Source organism: Octopus sinensis, linkage group LG6 (assembly GCF_006345805.1).
Source record: "Octopus sinensis linkage group LG6, ASM634580v1, whole genome shotgun sequence".
Classification (NCBI taxonomy): Eukaryota; Metazoa; Mollusca; class Cephalopoda; order Octopoda; family Octopodidae; genus Octopus; species Octopus sinensis.
The window spans coordinates 3640430-3660804 of record NC_043002.1 but is presented as its reverse complement, the minus strand read 5'-3'; the positions used below and the strand labels follow the sequence as shown (position 1 = coordinate 3660804).

At 35.4% G+C, this 20375-nt stretch overlaps 1 protein-coding gene across 2 annotated transcripts; it reads right to left on the bottom strand.

Moving 5' to 3' along the window:
* Positions 1-1146: 1146 nt before the first annotated feature.
* On the bottom strand, positions 1147-12179 carry LOC115212811 (protein HEXIM1). Of its 2 annotated transcripts, none has more exons than XM_029781541.2 (3): positions 11128-12179; positions 3427-3522; positions 1147-1759 (listed from the first exon to the last, which is right to left on the bottom strand). In XM_029781541.2, the coding sequence occupies exon 1, from the start codon at positions 12002-12004 to the stop codon at positions 11228-11230; it is 777 nt and encodes a 258-aa protein (XP_029637401.1). In that variant the 5' UTR covers positions 12005-12179; the 3' UTR covers positions 1147-1759; positions 3427-3522; positions 11128-11227. The 2 variants fall into 2 exon arrangements, with proteins under 2 accessions (XP_029637401.1, XP_029637402.1); XM_029781542.2 differs by having other exon boundaries at positions 11142-12179.
* Between the last annotated feature and the right edge of the window lie 8196 nt (positions 12180-20375).

The following is a 20375-nucleotide window of genomic DNA, read 5'->3' as shown; positions in this document are numbered from 1 at the left end:
CCTTCATAGTAAAAGGGTTACCATTGTTCCTCTACCATACTCTAATCTCTCGATTCCACTCTCAGCTGAGAGGTCCTTTGTCTTATGAGCTCACAGGTGCTGGTGGCACGTAAAAAGCACCCAGTACACTCTGCAAAGTGGTTGGTGTTGGGAAGGGCATCCAGCTGTGGAAACTAATCCAAAGCAAGCCCTCCATCCTTGCCAGCTCCTCTCAAACTGTCTAACCCATGCCAGCAAAGAAAATGGACACTAAATGATGATGTGGAGATAAATTAAATATAACTTAGCTAAAGTTCCAGTCTGCAACCATTGTAGATTCTGAAGTCATGAAGTCTTTGTTAATTATTCTTCCAAAACTAAGAACTCAAATTTATCTTTAACCCTTTTCATATCAACCCCTCCAAGACTGAATCCTGGTTCTATGACACAAATTTTATATTTTTTAAATTATCTAAATTTAGAAAAAAAAAACAATCTTCCATCAAAATTCTAAGTTAATTTATTTCCCAAACACTAGATAAATAAGGACAAAGCTATTTTATTAAATTCTTCAATATTTTCAAAATTAAAAGAAAATGTGTTTTTCAACAAGAATATGGTAGCAAAAGAATCTAAATAACTAATCATCATCAGCATCATCAACATATAGCATCCATTCCTCTGAACTTACTGTCTCAACTCCTACGACCCATAGGGCTCGTTACTTGGTTTCCCTGGTGAACAAGATCACAGCATTACCCCTGAACAGGATGTCAGTCGGTTGCAAGGTGTTTCATTTACAATGCACCACTCGATCCAGGAATTGAAACTACAGTCTTATTATTGCGAGGACAACACCTTAACCACCAGGCCGTGCACTTTTGCATTCTATGAAGTCATCAGAACAGACAGTCTCAAAGTTGGTGACTTTAACCTCATAATAACAATTAAAGTGCTCAGCCTCACACCACAACGCTCAAATTTGTCTGCTGTTACCACATTGTACTTGTATGTAAAGTACACAAATCATTATGTAAAGTACATAATGATTTGTGTCAGTTTTGCTTCTCACTTCCATGACTGAGGCAAGGACAGCTAAATGGAAAAAGATTTATTTTACCAATTCCTTGTTTATAGCCCAAAACAATAAAAGAAAAACTAATGGAATTCAATTATAAATTCTTTATTTTTTTTAACAGTTCTTTAAGTATATTTAAACAAAATATTTTGCATAAGGTAAATCTCACTTTTAACAATATGTCAATTAATGAGTATTTTTATTCCATTACCAACTCACTCTCTCTCTCTGTTCTTACCTGCTGTTCTGCCAGGTAAGAGTAGCAAGACAAGTTCAATGCCTTGACCAAATCATAACATACAATCTGGTAATCAATATAATTTCACAACTCTTCATTTCTAATAATTCTTTATCCTCTGGTCTCCAATGTGTTACTTCCTCCAGTCTGATTAATAAAAAGTTTCATTAATCCAATCTTTAAGCTGAAGTCCTTGAATTAATTAAAAATGAGACACTTGGTTCATAGGTTTTTATCTTTTTATTCAGCTGCAGGCATTGTGCTGTGTCTTGAGGCAAAGCCTTCAACTCTACTTGCCCTTCAAATGGTATTCAATGCTATTCTTCTCTCTGGATTATACTCAGCCCCTCCTTGTAGTAGTGAAGTAAATATCGTTAGTTTATCCAAATAAACGAACTTATTAAACTGATCTGGTGAACACAGTAAAGTCCCTTGGAATCCATTAGATTCCGGTCAACTTCTCTCTGGAAATCAAAAAGATAAAAAAGTATAAAATCCTTATAGAAAAAAAGTTTTGTTTCAAATTTCACAAGGCCATAATTTAGACAATTGTTATGTTAATGAATTAGAATCAAACAAATACAATCTCTCGGATCCTAAATAACTGCCCCCCCCCCACACACACACTCAGACTGGTTTCCAATTCTTGCAATTATTAGACTCTTTTGCTACCATTTCCTTGTTGAACAACACTGATTGTCTTTTAATTAATTTAGAAAATATTGAATGTCCTTATTTATCTAGTATTTGGGAAATAAATTAACTTAGAATTTTGATGGAAGATTGTTTTTTTTTTTTTTTTTTTCTAAATTTAGATAATTTAAAAAATATAAAATTTGTCATAGAACAGGATTCAGTCTTGGAGGTGTTGATATGAAAAGGGTTAAAGATAAATTTGAGTTCTTAGTTTCGGAAGAATAATTAAGTCATCAATGAAGACTTCATGACTTCAGAATCATCAGTATCTACAATGGTTGCAGAGTGGAACTTTAGCTAAGTTATATTTGAAATACTTTAATCAGAGAAAGTGGAGCAGCCATAACCATTTCAAGACTTCTGTTACTGATGACAGGAAGGGAAGAAGCTGTTCTTAGACTGGAGGAATTGGGCTCAAATGTTTGTAAAAGAGAGGAGCCCAATAAAGGCACCTAAGAGCAGGGTAGTGGTGAGAAATCTGGGTGGCACATTCAACCTTCCTCCCATCATCATTAAAAATCCGTTTTCCATGCTGGCATGGGTTGGATGGTTTGACAGGAGTTGGCAAGCCAAAGAACTGCACCAGGTGGCTCCACTTGTCTAGGAGTTGGCATAATTTCTACAGCTGCAGACCCTTCCGAATGACAACCACTTTACAGAGTGTATTGAGTACTTCTTGGATGGCACCATCATGGGTGCTTTATACATGGCATCACCCATTTGAATTTGGAAAGCCTGAGACTGTTGAAGAATACATTTCCCCAATGTTGGGATTGCAACATTGCTCAAATAACTGTCTGTGTTCGTGTAATGCCCTCCGTGTAGTTCTGTAGTTTGATAAAGAATCAAATGTTTATGTAAGTAGTTAATTAACAACAACATGGTTTATAATAAACATATAAGGACTAATTACTGAACCACGAGAACAGTTCACAACCAAGTATCAATGTCACAATAATCTATGAATTGATTATCAATTCAATACCAATTATTTTCCCCTGAAATGGGTCAGCAACCAATTGCACAACCTACATCCGCATCATCACAGCAAACCTGTTCCAATCGGATCTTATAAAATGCAAACAGAAAAACTGGGGAGATAATAATGGTTTCAAATGTTGGCACAAGGCCAGCAACTTTTTTGTGGGGGGAGGGGAGGAGGTAAGCCAGTTACATTGACTGCAGTACACTGACCACGCTGAAAGGATGAAAGGCAAAGTCAACTGTGGTGAGATTTGAACTCAGAACAGAGACAGACAAAATTCCGCTAAGCATTTTGCCTAGTGGTGCAGATGATTCTGCCAACTTACCACCCAAATAATAAATTATTAATGCTAATTAAACCCCATCTATTAACGCTAATTAAACCCCATCATTTTTCAAATATGAAAAAGATCAACAAATCAGTTTGTAATGTAGATTTAAAGAATGGTACCATTCTATGGTGAAGGAGCCATTTACCAAAACCCATTGTTTCTCTAATGGCAGGTCATTGGTACCATTTTCTTTAGGTTCCACCAGTTTCCTCAATCTGGAATAATAAAAGATAAGATAAGTAAGAAAGGAATAGAGAAAAAACATTGAAGGTAAAACAATTTAATCACAGGTGAGTTTGAAGATTAAATCATGTTTTTTTTTTTGACACCTTCTCACAGCCTATGGACAATTCTATAATATTTGAGAAGGTCTGAATTAGGGAATGTGTACATTACAGCTAGAGTTTAACGAATGTTATCAATAAAAGAAAACATCAATGCATTGAAGCATCGTATAAACTATTAATACACACACACACACGTGCACATGCACACATACACACACACCCCTGTATATCTGATAATAGTTGATACAAAAGTTGGTTTGATTTCTTCTGTCACACTTCACATCAAACAGAGACAGGGACAGAAAGTAAAGAGAGAAACAGAGAAACATAGAAGGTGCAGGATGAGTGCAGATGCTAGGCTTGGTGATAGGCAATGAGTAAAAGAGTACATAGACTGAGAAAGAATCATTGAAGAGAAGGAGGAGGGAGAAGAGAGTAAATGACATCAGGTTATATAATTAGTAAATTTGTTTTATTTAATGTAATAAATATTTTTTTGGCATTTTGTAGTTTTAAGAAATTATTGATAAAAAGGGAAGTTATAAATGTTGTCTGCCCCATTTCCTGATATTGCCCCAGGGTGGTAAAATATACTTCCAACGTTACCCGTCATGTCACAAGTAACACTCTAGTGTGTGTGTGTGCATGGGTTAATATTGTAGAGTAAGTTCATATGCTTTAGTTTTATTGATCGGTATGCCTTTAACGAGCAGCTAATTAACAATGTTAGTGCCAGTAGGAAACTAAGAAAAATTACATTCGTGGAAAATTGTTGAAATGAAGACTAACTTACTGACCAACTTACTAAGAAAATTATCTATATGTATATACACACACAGAGTATGTATATGTATATATATATCTATATATATACATACACAATATAAATATATACATACACACACACACAATCTAGCCCTATATAAATATATACTATCAACACAGAGCAATGAACTTGTGTAATCAAGTCAGCTGTTTAATCTTTGTCAAAAATATTTATCAATGAATGAACCACCACCACCACCACCACCACCAGAAAATAGCTTTTACTGATCAACTTTGATGAATGAACTGTCCTACATCTTACAACAGACCTAAACCAATGAAGCACACAAGTTGTTGAATAAACGATTCACATATGGCTGAGAGTGTAAAGCTTTTCTCTAGCAAAATAGTTTATTGTGCTTATTGATCTTTCTAACAATGTCAAATTAAACAAACCCATCGCATTACTTCCTCAAACACTTCAGCCTAAACTGATGTTTTTCTTCTAAAACCGATTTTAAAATCTTTAACAGATATCCAACTTAATCCTAAACCAAAATCCAACATCACTTCTTTTAAATCAAAACCAAAATTTTCCTCATCCACATCTTCAGTTTAAAAAATAAAGTTTTGCTAAATAAACTGAATTCAATAATATATAGACATCTGCTTCTTTTATTTCAAGTTAAACAATCTGCTTGCATAATTCAAAGTGAAAAGCCCTTCTTGTTTTAGAAAAGTTTCCTAAATGTTAATAAAACTATAACCTGACAAAAAAAAAAGTTCACTTGATATTTCTGATAAATAAAAATCTTTTAGGATATTATTGAGTTGTCAGAGAATTATCTTAGCAAAACACATGGGGATGGTTAGCAAACCACATCCAGACATTTTAAAACAACAAATAATCTAAACTGTTTGATATAGTTATAACTTATTTTTTAAAAAGTCTATAATTACAAAATGTTAAAATTAAAACTCCAAATTACTGAACGGTAATGCTTTAATCACTGGCATCAGATTTGATTAAATGAATGAAATAATGATAACGAGGGTCATGGCATACGAGAAATGAATTCATGTTGCTCTTGTTAAAAGAGAAATCCAATCAAAAAATCTATCAAACAAATTGTTTGAAATATCATAGAATAGAATTTATTCCTGCTTTTAAAAACTTCTGCAGAATACCTAACCAAATAGGTTTCATTTTAATATAAATTCTAACGAAGGAAGGTGCGACAATTAAGAAGCTGGAAATATGTGAGGAGTGAGGGACTGAAAAGCATTTCTGTTTTGTCAGTTTATCTCCCTGGCAAGGAGGTAGTAACTCTCCATCACCACAAAGTGTGATAGGGGAAAGTATTCTGTCACTAACAGCATGCCATCAACAAATGTCTAAATTAGACACAACTGTCCGACCCTTTCATCATTGAAAACTACACAAAGTTCTATTTGGATGTTTAATACATAAAACAATTGATTTTTTAAAAATCTTTATTTGGAGGTGGTCATAATTTCTCTTTTAATGAGAGATTAATAAGGGAGATTGAAATATTTGGACAACAGCCAACAATATATACATAAAACATCGACAACTGAATATTAATGTAGATACAATATTTTATATATATATATCATAATAATGTGCACACACATTACGCCTGCATACATTTATAAATATGCACACACAAGGTATGTGTGCATGTGGCCTTTTGTCTTACAAGGTACAAGATGACCTCACTGGTGGTGGTTTGATAAAATGCTCCCAGTAAACTCTGTACAGTGGTTAGTGACCCAAAGGTTACATGGTTAACAAGATTCTCCAGCCGTGTGGAGGGCACGATAAGCTCCCCAATGTTGAGGCTTTTGACAAAATGCACCCAGTTCAATGTGGGTAACATAGCTGAGCTTATGATGGGCATCTCAGCTGCTGAAACTATGTAGAGAACTAAGATGTGGATGAAATGGTCCTCTAAGACCTGTCCACAAGGGCAGTCACTTCAAATCGACCATGATGAGTCTCCCCATCCAACCCCTGACCGTATGAGAAATGGACATAAAGATGACCAATACAAGAAATTTATGATTTTAAATTGCACTCAATGAACCAAAGGAGTACTCAATATCAGAAAAGGGGGCAATAAGTTTTTTTTTAAATCATCATCACTCTTTCTACATACATTTGGAACTAAAAGGTGAGAACTGGATTTCAAAGAACACTGTAAAAAAATTAAACTACCTTAAAAAATGATTATGTCCATATGCATAAATATATATGCACACACACGCACTTTAGCAGAGGATTTGAACAGAATGAAGAGATGAACTCTCAGATTGTGATGTGAAGAAATATATCTACAAGGAATTTCAAGAAGAAAGCCCAGTAATTATCTACTGGTTGGTCTAAGGGCTAAATTGAGTTTACATTGACCTGCAACAGAAACGCACAAATTCTACTGAAGAAAGACGTACATTATATTGTAGTGCACCCGAGCACTATACACAATAATTTCATTATTATTATTATTATTATTTTTGAAACCTAGAATAATGAGTTTCGGTCAAAAGCTACAACAGCAGATAGATGAAAGTTAGCAGAGGATAAGAGTTGATCACAGCACAGTATATGACTTTAAAGTGAAAAAGATAATTGAGTGTATAGGGCAGCTAATTATTGTTATGAGACAACAGAATGTAAACCAGATATCTAGGTGGACAGGTGGGTCAAGGCCCTGCTCAGCCATGGTGCGGAGATGGGTTAAAGGATTGACAACAAAATATGGAAAAACTCAATATTTTATGCAGGATAAAAGAGAAAATATTATTGGATTGTCTGAAGTAACATAAGATTTTGTTGCATAAATGGAAAAGAAGGGCCACTTGAAGTGATGAGAAGAGAAAGAAAGCATGGAAATATAAAGAACTCTAATAAACGACTGTCTTAACACTTCAAATTCTACAAATGACTGGTGTAGCAGAATCTATATCAGATATGGGTAAGGGTTAAACCCTAGAGAGGAGCTTTATGTTAATGATTGGAAGTGGCAGATCTTGTAAAGCTAGTGAGAATGTAAAATACCTCAGCTGAAAGTACACAGAGGACTGTCTTAGCCATGTGACTGTGAGCAGCTGTGTCAAAGGTAAAAAAAAAATTCCTCAGAGGAGTCACACATTAAAGAATTGAAATAACAGAAGTAGATGTCTTGAGAAAGTTGGTAAGAATATAAAATATCTCAGCTAAAATATACAAGCGTTCCCCAGCCACCAAGACTGAGAGCACCTTACGGTCAAGAGTAAAGGAAAACACTAGAGAAAGCAGCAGAGGTTGATGGATTGAAAGGATGGATGTGATAAAACGAGTTCAAAACAGAAGAAATCTGAACTGAAGATACAACTTGATTTCAGACACGGTTTATACACAGCAATGAGAAGGGCAGATAAACAGTTATTGAGTAGTTCAGAGCATCTAAGGGCTGAAAGCACATCGGCCAAGAGTTAAGGGGTGTATTATGGGCGGTAAGAATTACAGCGTAGAACTCAATATCTCCGCATACTTGATCCAAAGAGTTAAGGATGTGAGGAAATATATTTATGCAGATCTACAACAGAGCTTGGGCAAGTTTTTAAAAAATCCCAACAGCTTTCAAGAAATTACAAAGAAAGAGTTAAAGTTGTGAGATATCATCAAAGTGGAAGATTTTCTAACTTTAAATGGCAACAAAGGATTTCTCTCTGTTCATTGTGAAAAGGTGTGTAAATGTGTTGTTATAAGGTTTTGGCAGAAGGGCAGCAGTTGTAATTGAACAGGAAAGAGCCCAATATGATCAACTGGATGTAAGCGGCACCGATATAGGATACTGACAAAACCATTGGGCAGTTAAAGGATATTTTGGTTAGGAGAGAAACTTGATGATGTGATGGTACTTGTGGTGGTGATGAAGCCATGTCCGAATATTGGACCTCAAAAATGAGTTGACACAGGAAGAATAACAAGGGAAGATGCACCATTGCAAACTCAACTAAGTATTAAAAGCAATGCTATGATGATGATGATGATGATATCAATTTTAAGGTTAATTACTTTGGAAGGCACTTTTGGTATAAAAGACGATAACTTTGAATTTACTACAGGCAAAAAATTATATCAAACAGCAAACTCCATTTAAAAGTCGGAATGTAAGTTTAAAAGCAATGTGGTTTGGTCAATTTAACTAAAGTTAAGGTCTTAATAGAAGCTATTTTTCTGCTGTGCCTCTCTGTTTAATGGCAAAAATGAAATAGAAAAAAGTCTGAGACAAATGGAATATGAAATTTATTAGATGAATTCTTATTTTCAAAATGAAAAGCTAGAGAGTCTATATGCATGCTGTGCCAAAGTTCTCTTTTCATTTTTTTTTCTCTATAAAATAAAAAAATAAAATAAAAATAGGAATAAATAAAAGAAAAACAAAATCAAGAAAGCACCACGTTGGTGAGTTTCTTCGACATGTCATTTAACAATTTAGAAAGTCTTTATTGTGTAAACGGTTTTGGAACAATGAGTTGCGGTTGTTTTTTTTACCTTGCTTAAAAAAAAAACAATGAAAACATTGGAATATATATTTACAAAAAGGAAAAAAAAAAAAAAAAAGTGGGAAGGAGATGAGTTGTCCTTGCGAAAAGAGTGCAGGATTCTAAGAAGAGGTAGGAGATAAAAATGTCAACTAAGATTGGCGTGGATAACAGTTCGAACCCCAACAAGAAATGATCTGAAGTGTTTGTTTGTTGAAGGTACTTGCAGAATTGACAAGTCGATGATAATCAAAGTTCCATTCTGTAAGACAAGATGTTTGCAAATAGCGCCAATAACAGAAAACATGGGGCCTCCTACGAGTTAAGAACTGTTGGGTACCGATATTATTATTATTATTGTAACACTCATAATAACTAGTGGGAATAAACAAAACTCAGTTTCTCTCTCTCATTCTTGCGATCTTGTTAACATCTGTTGGATTGGTGGTGGTGGTCATATGGAGGAGGAGGAGGTGGATTTGGTAACAAACTGACAAGTTGGCAGTTTTGTTGTTGTCTCTTGATCTCTTTCACACATCAACATTAAGTTTGTAAGATTTAGTTTGAAATCAAAAGCACAGATACCTAGTAGTATTTACTAGGGACTCTTATTAATAACTAATTCTGCTAAAATACTCCTAAAACAAAACAAAAAACCCCCCTCAACAACGAATGTTTCGAGAGTTATTGGCTCATTAGGGAGGAAAAAAGTTTGAGAGAAGATTTAAAATACAAGAACTTCCAACAAAAACAAAAGGGGGAGGGGTTAGAGCCAAACATCCTAATTAATTAATTAATTACTAATAGTTGTTTTCCCCGCAAACAGTAACAGGTTGATCATTTCATGTGTAAAACTTTATTGAAAATGAATAAACATTGACTGATCGAAACCCAAATATTTCCTAAAATGTCAAAAGTTATTTATTATAAATAATTTATATTGAAACAGTTTTAGTTGGGTTGAAATGTTGTGAAGAGCTAAAAAGAAATTGTCTTAATTAGCTAATGTTGAACAATGAAAGTTTGGTTGAGATGCAATAATAATTGGGCACGTGTTGTTAATTATTATCATTATTATTAATTGCTATCCAGAATTAGACAGAAGCAGCTGCAGTCGGAGCGAAAACCAAAACAAAACGGGTTCGATATCCATCCACTCCTAAACTGCTCGGCCAATTAATTAAGACAAAATTGCAAGTTGTTTCTTTCTTTCTTTCTTTTTTTTTTGTTTTGTTTTTTTTTTGCTTCGTATAAATAATTAAAGAAAAACAAAATGAACAGACACTTAACATTATTATTGATTCAAATAAGCGTCACAAGTGGTTTTGAAATGGTAAAATTATAATGAATCGCTAATTATTCTTAGCATAAATAACCAAAGTGAAAGATTACAGAATTGATTTTTTTTTTTTTTAAGAAAAAAAAAAATTGGTTACACAAAATTGATATGGAATAAAAATATTCACAAATGATTTGTTTACATGTGTTGCATGATTGTTATTGAAATATTAGTTGTCGATGAGAGAAAACAGAAAAAAAAAAATAGATGACATGTGGGGAGAGAGAGAGAGAGAGAGAGAGAAACTATAAGAAGTTAATTAAAACCTGATAATTAATGACATATGCCCCTCACTGCCTTCTCTTGAAATCGATCTCAACCTTAAATGATTTGTTTATGTCTGATTTGATAGAAATGGTAACGAAAAAGCAATCGATTTTGGTTTTGTCTGTTATTTCTTGTTTTCTTCTTCTAAATGAAAGAATCCGATGCAAAAATATACAAAAGCCCAACTTATTGTATCAACATTAACAAATTAATTAGTGGCACGGTTCGATTTTTTAACTGAAATAATTGTTAATCTGGAATGCCATGGTTACCAACTGAAAATAACATTTGTTTTGTTTAAAAAAATAAAATAAAACGGGGGGGGAGTGGATTTGAGTGTTCAATGATCAGGAAATAGTAGTAGTGAGTGTGTATATGTATGTATATACATGAGTGTTTTGTGTATATGGACAGGGTAATTAAAAGAAAATAAAGTTGTGTGTAATGAGAGAAAGAAGAGCGAAGGGAAGAAAAACAGAGAGAGGGAGAGAGAGAGAGAGAGAGAGAGGAGAGAGAGAGAGAGAGAAGAGAGAGAGAGAGAAGAGAGAGAGAGAGAAAGAGAGAGAGACATGCACTGCACAGGTTTTTCTGAGACATATTTCCTAACTAACCTTCAGACACCTACATTAATGAATGGATCTTGCAAGTTTTAACAGAAAGAAATATATATATAGACAGATATATATATATTGGTGTGTATTCTGGCCAGAGTTAGGTGACTGTGAAACATTTCTTGAGTTTTTCATTCTCCACTTTGAGGCGTTCATTCTCTGCAAGTAATCGCTGCAACTCATCCCGAAGAATTCGCTTTTCGCAATCCATCACCTCTTCTTCGCTACTCACAGAATAATGTTCATTGGAACCGTCGCTCGGTTTTTTGTGTAAGTTGTCCTTCTCTTTTAGTTTTGTTTCTGCTCTTTCTAACTTAGACTCCAGTTCTATGTATTCCTTAATCAGGGATTCCTTCGACATACTCTGCAACCGTTCGGCATGGATGTTGTCGTAAGTCTCAGAGAATTCCCGAGCAATAAAGTTTTTCTCTTCGTCTGTACTTTCATAATCCTCCGATGAATCACAGCTGGTGGAAGGATCTTTCGCGTGGCGAACTTCTTCCTGCATATAAGGCGACCTCACCGGTTCGTTTTTAATGTGATCATCCATTAGAAACTGTGTTGTGTTGTAAGGAGCTCGCGGATGTCCTGATGCGAAGGCTTCCTCGCGCTTCTGTGTGGCTCGTTGTGTCTCTCTTTCATCCATCTCTTGTCTCTCAGACCAAGTCATCTTGTTATAAGGTTTCCATTTCCGATGATGCCTTTTACCACGACGGTGCTTCTTCTTACGATTCCCATTTCGACAGTGCAGTACACCAGAATCTGACATTTGTTTACCCACACTCTCAGGATCGGAACCTTGGTTTTCCGAGAAATCCACGTCGGAATTCTGCATGGGCATTTCGTGTTTCATCTCGCTTTGCGTTTCCTTATCCATTATCAACCGTTTACGTCAATCACAAATGATTCGTCGTTTTTCCAAAAGCCAGTAACTTCTAAATTACAATAAAAGCAATTGAAGTTAAAGCTGTACATCCCAACAAAGTCTAAACGGTTCGCAGTTTTCATTGGCGACTGCCGTTTACTTGCACGCTGCTTCTAGATATAGATATATATAGACACACACACCCTACATTTAACGCCTTCCGTCACAATGCGCGACGAAAAGTAGTGCAGTTGCTGTCAACTGCTCTTCAATTACAATTCGAAAGATGAATTTTCAAAAAATATTTCATCAAACAGTTAATATTTATTTCAAATGAAAACATTAAGCTGCACAGAAAAACAATTATATATCACTGTCAGGATAACATGAGAGGAATATTAGTAAAATGTGCGGAATTATATGTAAATAGTGCATCGATTTAGTGATTGGACGGAATTGAGGAATAAAGGGAAGTTACTCCGGGAAAGAAATGAGTTTTATTTTGATTTATTTTCATTTTAATTAGATTTTAATTTCGTCCTCAGTTTTAATTAATAAATTTGTTGTTTGGTCACATTAATTGCGATATGAAGGTGGATTGCTTGGTAAACATTTTTTTGGTGGGTGGTGGAACAAGAATTATGTAATATGAAAAGCGAGAAATGACATTAACAATAAACGAAAACAAGATTTCGTAAACATGACACCGTTTCTTTAACGCAAATATCTTTGGTTCTTGAAAAACCGACGGAAAAATAATAAAAAAAGCTTCTCAGAGATTTCCTAAAACATTTTTTGTTATTTAATGGCATTGATTTAAGAGTATAAATTATATTTCCTAAAATTATTTATTATGGTGAATCATAACAGAAGAGTGGGGCCTTCTTTCACCTGACATCTCCCAGCAAACGTCACAGACCTTAATTCACAAAATATTATCTCATTAATTTAGATTCTTCGGGATTTTGTTGATTAAATCTTTTTAATTAACCAAAAATAGCGAAAACGCGATTTAATATTTTTCATCTATTTTTAAGAAATATTCCTCTGTTTATTTTCCTTTAATTTCACAGTAATTTATTCACCTACATTATTTTCTGGTTGTATTTAAATTACAAAGCCATCTTTCCTTCTTTGATGCAATTCTATAAATACTAATTAGAATTAAAAACAAAAAAAGAAAGAAAATCACAAAACTTGGTATTCCTTAATAAGTTTTTGTTCCTGGTCGATTTTAATATCTTAAACAAGTGAAATTAATGCATTAATTGCAGATTTTTATCGAATACTATCATTAAAGTAATATTTTTTTAATAGAAATTTCCGTACCTCTTTAAAGAAACATCATGTAATACCAATATACAACATTAAAGCCAAATATATATATATATATATAAGGCGTTTAACGTATTTATCTTTGAGTTTCTTATTCTTTTGTAGATTTTTATATCTTTTAAGACATAATTTGATGGGTCTACACATTTATTATTTTTGAGGTAATGTTTTTAAAGCGTGTGTGCGTGTGTGAGCACCGAATAATAAACAAGGCGTTAATTCGCAGCAACCTGAAAAGCATTCACTGGTTTCTATACTTTTCTATCTTATAATTATAACTCATTAAACATTTTTGAACCTCAAAACATCCCATTTCCTCATTTCTATAAATATGTCGGTAGTTGGGCTCTGTATGACACCAAGCATGAGCCTGCAATAGTGGTGGGGATACCTGATTTTTTTAAACGTACCAAGTGGTTATTATTGAGGCTTGCCTGTACAGTGTGTGTGTGTGTAAATTTAAAACTTGGATGTACAAAAAAAACAAAACAAAATGGGAATTGGAACAAACTTGCAAATTGTCAGTCAATTCTTTATTTCCTTAATGCTGCTGCTATTGTGGTGATCTGTGAATGAACAGATCCATGTTTAAAGGGATTCCATCCATGAACCTTCCATCTATTCAGGCAGTTTATCCAGGAATATGTGATCCAATGTATGCTTCTGTTATAATTTTGTAGGATATGATTTCAGGGTTATTTCTATGCTATTTCTCGCAGGGTCGGAAGAATGCAAGAGTCCTCGGTTCTTCCTTATCCTGGGACAATTACCACTTTTATTTTACTTTCCTGATTTTTCTTATCAAGTTGTTCAACCGAAAGCGAACATATATCCCTGCTTCATCATTGCAAACTCAACACAAATGACAGTTTTTCCATCAGATGTTATCTTAACAGGTGTCCCTTACATTGTGGCTCTGTACCGGAATCATACAAGCTGTCTTTCAATGATCTGCATTCCCATTTCTTGAATGTCACCTTGGTTCTGTTAAATCCTATTTCCCAGTCAATTATTTCATTTCCAAATTTCCCAACTTGCATCTCCATCAGGTGGTAGCTGCTCACTTGTAACCATTTTTAATGTTGTGGGAGGTGTTAGGTTGATGTATCCTTTTCTCCAAGTTATTCCTACTTGTGATTTCAACCTCCAGAGGTCTGACAAATTTAACCCTTTTAATACCAACCCGGCTGAAATCGGCTCTGGATCTGTAATACAATGCCTTGTTTTCAAAAGTTCTGAATTAAAATCTTCCATCAAACCTTGGTCACACTTTATGTTCCTAGCACTAGCTTAATGATAACCAAGTTATTTTACTAAATTCTTTGTTATATACAAAATTAATTGAAAGAAGCACAGAGCATCTCAACAGAAATATGGTAACAAAAGGGTGAAAGAAGTTCTGAGGCAACTCTGTTTGGTTGAATACAGGGTACTGTTCAGAGAAATCCTGTTTCAGTGAGGTCTCATATTCATAGCAGAATTGTGGGCTCTCGTTAACATGTCGTTTGGGAGCTGAGTAATGTTTTCTTGGCAGGTGTAGTGATTATGTCTTTTTGTTGTTGAAGATGATAAAGATTCACAAAACCCCATTAGAAGATACTTTTAATGACTCTATTCAAAGGGTCAGTGTAGATTTAAAATGAGATATCCAAGTTTGGTGGAGGCACGAAAAGTGGTGTCACGGGCATTGTTGGCACACATGAATACACATCCTCAACAAAGCAAGGACTGTATTACAAAATCTTTCTTCTTCCCCAGAACCAGTTGAGGCCTTAAAAGCTTTTAATCCTTTACAAAGTTCAGGTGACATCAACAGTAGAGTGCTGTTTCTATGTCAGAGGTTTTGCTGCTGCCCCATAAATATCATCACATTCAAAGAATGACCCCCTTTGAAGTGGTGAATGCTAATTAACACATTCTAATTATGTAGATCTTACCCATGTAAGAAGCTGTAAAAGCCAAGGGTACGGCCCCTTCCTTCCAATAAAACCAATGCGAAAATAAAATTATGGTATTGATTATTTTAAGCCAGTAACACAATGAAATAAAATATTGATTCCATTCAATCTTTTGCATTTTCTCTTCCAATAAATTTAAGATTAATTCATTTTATGTCTGTTTTTCCCGTACTGGCATGGATTAGAAGGATAAATTATTTTACAGTCAGATGCACTGATTATAGTTGATTCTTGTTTTTTGAGTAAAGATTTTCATTGCACATGTCTTTGAAGTGAACAAGATTTTGTAGAGTGCAAAGAAGACAGACAGATATACATACAAACAAAGGGTATTAGGGGTATTTAAGGACATATTTGATAAATCAATAAAACAACTTTAATCTCGCAAAAACCAAGGATGTTTGAATATAAATTTGTGCACATATTCTCATTAAGGTTTCTTATAAGATCATTCAAAGAATCCACCTTCAGCTTCAATGCAGGACCACAACTGTTGACACATTGGCACGAAATGGTCCTTATACATTTCAGAAATCAACTGGACAAGGAACTGCCTAACACAGCTCCTGCATCACTTTGATGACATTTTCAGAGCTTTGGGAGAGGACTTGAGTAGTGATGTCATCCACCTTGATTTCCCCCTAGGCCTTTGACAGGGTTGATCATAAGATTCTCTTGAAAAAAACTATCCAACATTGGTGTCTTTGGAAAATTACTACAATGGATCAAGTGTTTCCTGACAAACAGAACCTAACACATTATAGTCAAAGGATTAAAATTAAGCCCAGCCAAAGTCAGTAGTGGTGTTCTACAAGGCACTGTGTTGGGCCCACTCCTTTTCATCATCTACATCAATGTAAACACCATCAAGCACAGTTACATAAGAATTGGATCTTTTCACTTTGACCGGCAGATTTTAAAAATAATTTCTTTGTAACTAAACACTTTTAAACTTCGTATACTGGTAGAATGTATTTATAAAACATCTTTTTCTCTTGGCTTTCTTGAGAAAATTCTGTAGTTTGTAAGCTATTTGTTGTTCAATTTCTTGCATTTCGGCAATTTCAACCAATCAATGACGTCTATTGAGGTGAATACATTTTCTGCCGTAGTTTGTCAACAACATTTTCTGGTGGTGTCATATCAAATTGTATTCACCTCAATAGACGTCATTGATTGGTTGAAATTGCCGAAATGCAAGAAATTGAACAACAAATAGCTTACAAACTACAGAATTTTCTCAAGAAAGCCAAGAGAAAAAGATGTTACAAAGTTTAAAAGTGTTTAGTTACAAAGAAATTATTTTAAAAATCTGCCGGTCAAAGTGAAAAGATCCTAAGAATTTTTGCAGATGATTCCAAGATCCAGAAGGTCATCAAGGAAGTGAGTGACTGGACGTGCCTTCCATCAGATCTAATGGCTGTCGTCCAATGGGCAGAAAAGAATAATATGCTGCTGAATGAGGACAAGCTTGAGTTAATCCACTTCGGAAAAGAGGATACCCAGAAACTCCCATACTCCCTTCCTTCAGGTGAAACTCTCATGGCATCCAACAACATCAGAGACTTGGGAGTAATTATGAACAACAACATAAGCTGGGTCGCTCATATAAACAGTAAAGTTGACATGCCCACAGAATATGTTCCTGGATTCTCAGAACTTTCCAGTCGAGAGATATCCACACCATTATCCTTCTCTTCTCCACTTTTGTCCGACCCTCACCTTGACTATTGTTGTCCAGTGTGGTCTCCCCACACGAAACAAAGTATCATGAAAGTTGAGGCAGTTCAGGGGTCAATTACAAGAAAAGATAGATGGCATGACAGGCCTTGACTTTTGGGAGTCAACTAGAAAAGCTCAAGCTTTATTCTTTCCAACACCGCCGTGAGCGCTTCATAATCTGCATGATGTGGAAAATATTCCATCAGCATTGCTCAAATGATGTTGGCATTGCCTTTAAGACACACCCAAGACATAAATCATACTCACATCACATAACAACAATACAGCACAATTATTTCACCACAATTGGCTCCACTCTCTTTGACGTTACACCAAAGCACATTAAAGTAGAAGTATACACCATAAAGTCCAAGAAGTCTTTAGACAAATTCCTTCAAGAAATCCCGGATAAACCTCCTACACCTGGATATGTCTCTGTAAGGCTTTCTCTTCGAATGGGCCATATTGTCCGATTCCTGATTTGAATGACTTTGGCATTAGGAAGGGCATCCAGCTGTAGAAATTCTGCCAGCTTAGAATGGAGCCTGGTGCAGCCATCTGGTTCACCAGTCCTCAGTCAAACCGTACAACCCATACCAGCATGGGAAGTGGATGTTAAACAATGATGATGACACAATGGCAACGGGAAACTCAGAGTAACAGGTTTTGTTGAATTTTCTGCTGCTTTAAATAAAGCATATTACTCTACCACTGGTATTTGAGTACTCTTTTTTCCACCTTGTTTCACATTTATGTATTTACTCCGGTATATATATATATATATATTTATGCATACACACACATAAACAAATATATACATACACACACATACATAGATATATACATATACATACATAAATATACATACATAAATATATATATATATATCGGTGGCACGTAAAATACACCAATCCGACCGTGGCCGTTGCCAGCCTCGCCTGGCACCTGTGCAGGTGGCACGTAAAAAGCACCCACTACACTCACGGAGTGGTTGGCATTAGGAAGGGCATCCAGCTGTAGAAACATTGCCAGATAAGACTGGAGCCTGGTGTAGCATTCTGGCTTCCCAGATCCCCGGTCGAACTGTCCAACCCATGCTAGCATGGAGAACGGACGTTAAACGATGATGATGATGATGATATATATATATATAAACACACATATACATGTTGGTATTAGGAAGGGCATCCAGCTGTAAAAATCCTGCCAAAAGAGTCACAGAAGTCTGGTGCAGGTTTTGGCCTGGTCGGCTCTTATGATACTGTCCCACCTATGCTAGCATGGAACATGGACATTAAATGACGACGTACATCATCATTGTTTAACGTCTGCCTTCCATGCTGGCATGGCTGTGCATAATATCATATCATTAAGAATGAAACGTCTGATTTTCTTATGTACTAATTTTGACAGTCATTAACTCTAATGTTTTATCCTGACAATTCTTCATTTTACAACATTGAAGAATTACATCATCACTTTTCGAAATGCAATTCATGGTGTCTGATTATATTGTGATTTTCCTCTTATAAATCAACTTTTGTGAACCCATGGATAGATCAAAAATTTGTGTTGTTTATGAATATGAGTTCCGTTGTGGAACCAATGCATCCCAGACAGTTCGAAACATCAATGAGGTGTTTGGTGAAGATGTGGCAAATGAGTGCACTGTACATCGATGGTTTGAGAGGTTTGGGTCTGGTGACTTTACTCTTGAAAAGCAGCCCCATGGTAGACCTGAGACCAAGGTGGATAATGATGAGCTGGAAACTGTAGTGGCAGGGGATACATCTCACACTACCCATAAGTTAGCAGCAAGGTTTGATGTTTCGATTCCAACTGTATTGGACCAACTGAAACAAATCAGCAAAGTAAAGAAGCTGGACAAGATGGGTACCACACGAACTGAACGAACATCAAATGGCTCGTTGTCTTGAAACTTGCTGTTCTTTGCTGTCATGGCATAAAAGCGAACCATTTTTGCATAGTATTGTTATGCATGATGAAAAATGGATTCTATTCAACAATAGCAAGTGTTCTGCACAGTGGTTGGATAGAGACAAAGTGCCAAAGCACAATCCAAAAAAGACTATTGGAATTACTCTGTCATCCACCATATTCACCAGACCTTGCACCAACTGACCATCACGTTTTCCAGGCATTAGACAAACTTTTGCAAGATAAAATCTTCAAATCTGAAGAAGATGCCTTTCGTGATTTCATCTCCTTTTGCTCTCCAGAATTCTTCGCTGCTGCCAGCATAAATAAGCTGCCAATAAAATGGCAAAATTGTGTTCATGTTTTAGGTGCATACTTTGATTAGCTGCATTGCTTTTTGTTGAGATAAAGTAAAATAAACTTTCAGCTCAAAATTGGACAATTCATTCTTAATGACCTGATACATATGTACATACATATATACATACATATATAAAGGGAAAGTTTACGAAAATAAACAAAAGACGAAGGCAGGTGGAGTACAAACAAACAAATGTATTAGTATAGCGCTCAGGAATAGAAAACGTCTTTTACATTTCGAGCCTACACTCTTCTACAGAAAGATACACAGAAAAAAAGGAGAGGAAAAAAATGCGTGTAGGAGCTAACGATCTATCATGGCATGCATACATGCATGCATACATACATACATACATACATACATACATACATGCATACATAGTAGAAGAATAAAAAGAAAGTTCTTGGTACAGTATTAGATATATTTGAAAAAAATGAGTAGAGATGGGGGGTTTTTGGTAGGGTGGGGGATAATTTAAATTTTAATCTTAATAATAAAGTTTACAAATTAATTAGTCTGGTATGAGTTGTGAGCTTCAAGGAACCGTTTTCAGACTGGAAAATGTATTGTTTTTACTGGTTGCTTAAATAGCAAAAGATTTTTTTTCTTACAAGTATAGGTACAAAAAAAACATGCACAAAAAAGGGGGAAAATATATAAAAAACTATATATAGCGCAGGAGTGGCTGTGTGGTAAATAGCTTGCTAACCAACCACATGGTTCCGGGTTCATTCCCACTGCGTGGCACCTTGGGCAAGTGTCTTCTGCTATAGCCCCGGGCCGACCAAAGCCTTGTGAGTGGATTTGGTAGATGGAAACTAAAAGAAGCCCGTCGTATATATGTATATATATATATATATATATATGTATGTGTGTGTGTGTGTCTGTGTATCTGTGTTTGTCCCCCTAGCATTGCTTGACAAGCGATGCTGGTGTGTTTACGTCCCCGTCACTTAGCGGTTCAGCAAAAGAGACCGATAGAATAAGTACTGGGCTTACAAAGAATAAGTCCTGGGGTCGATTTGCTTGACTAAAGGCGGTGCTCCAGCATGGCCGCAGTCAAATGACT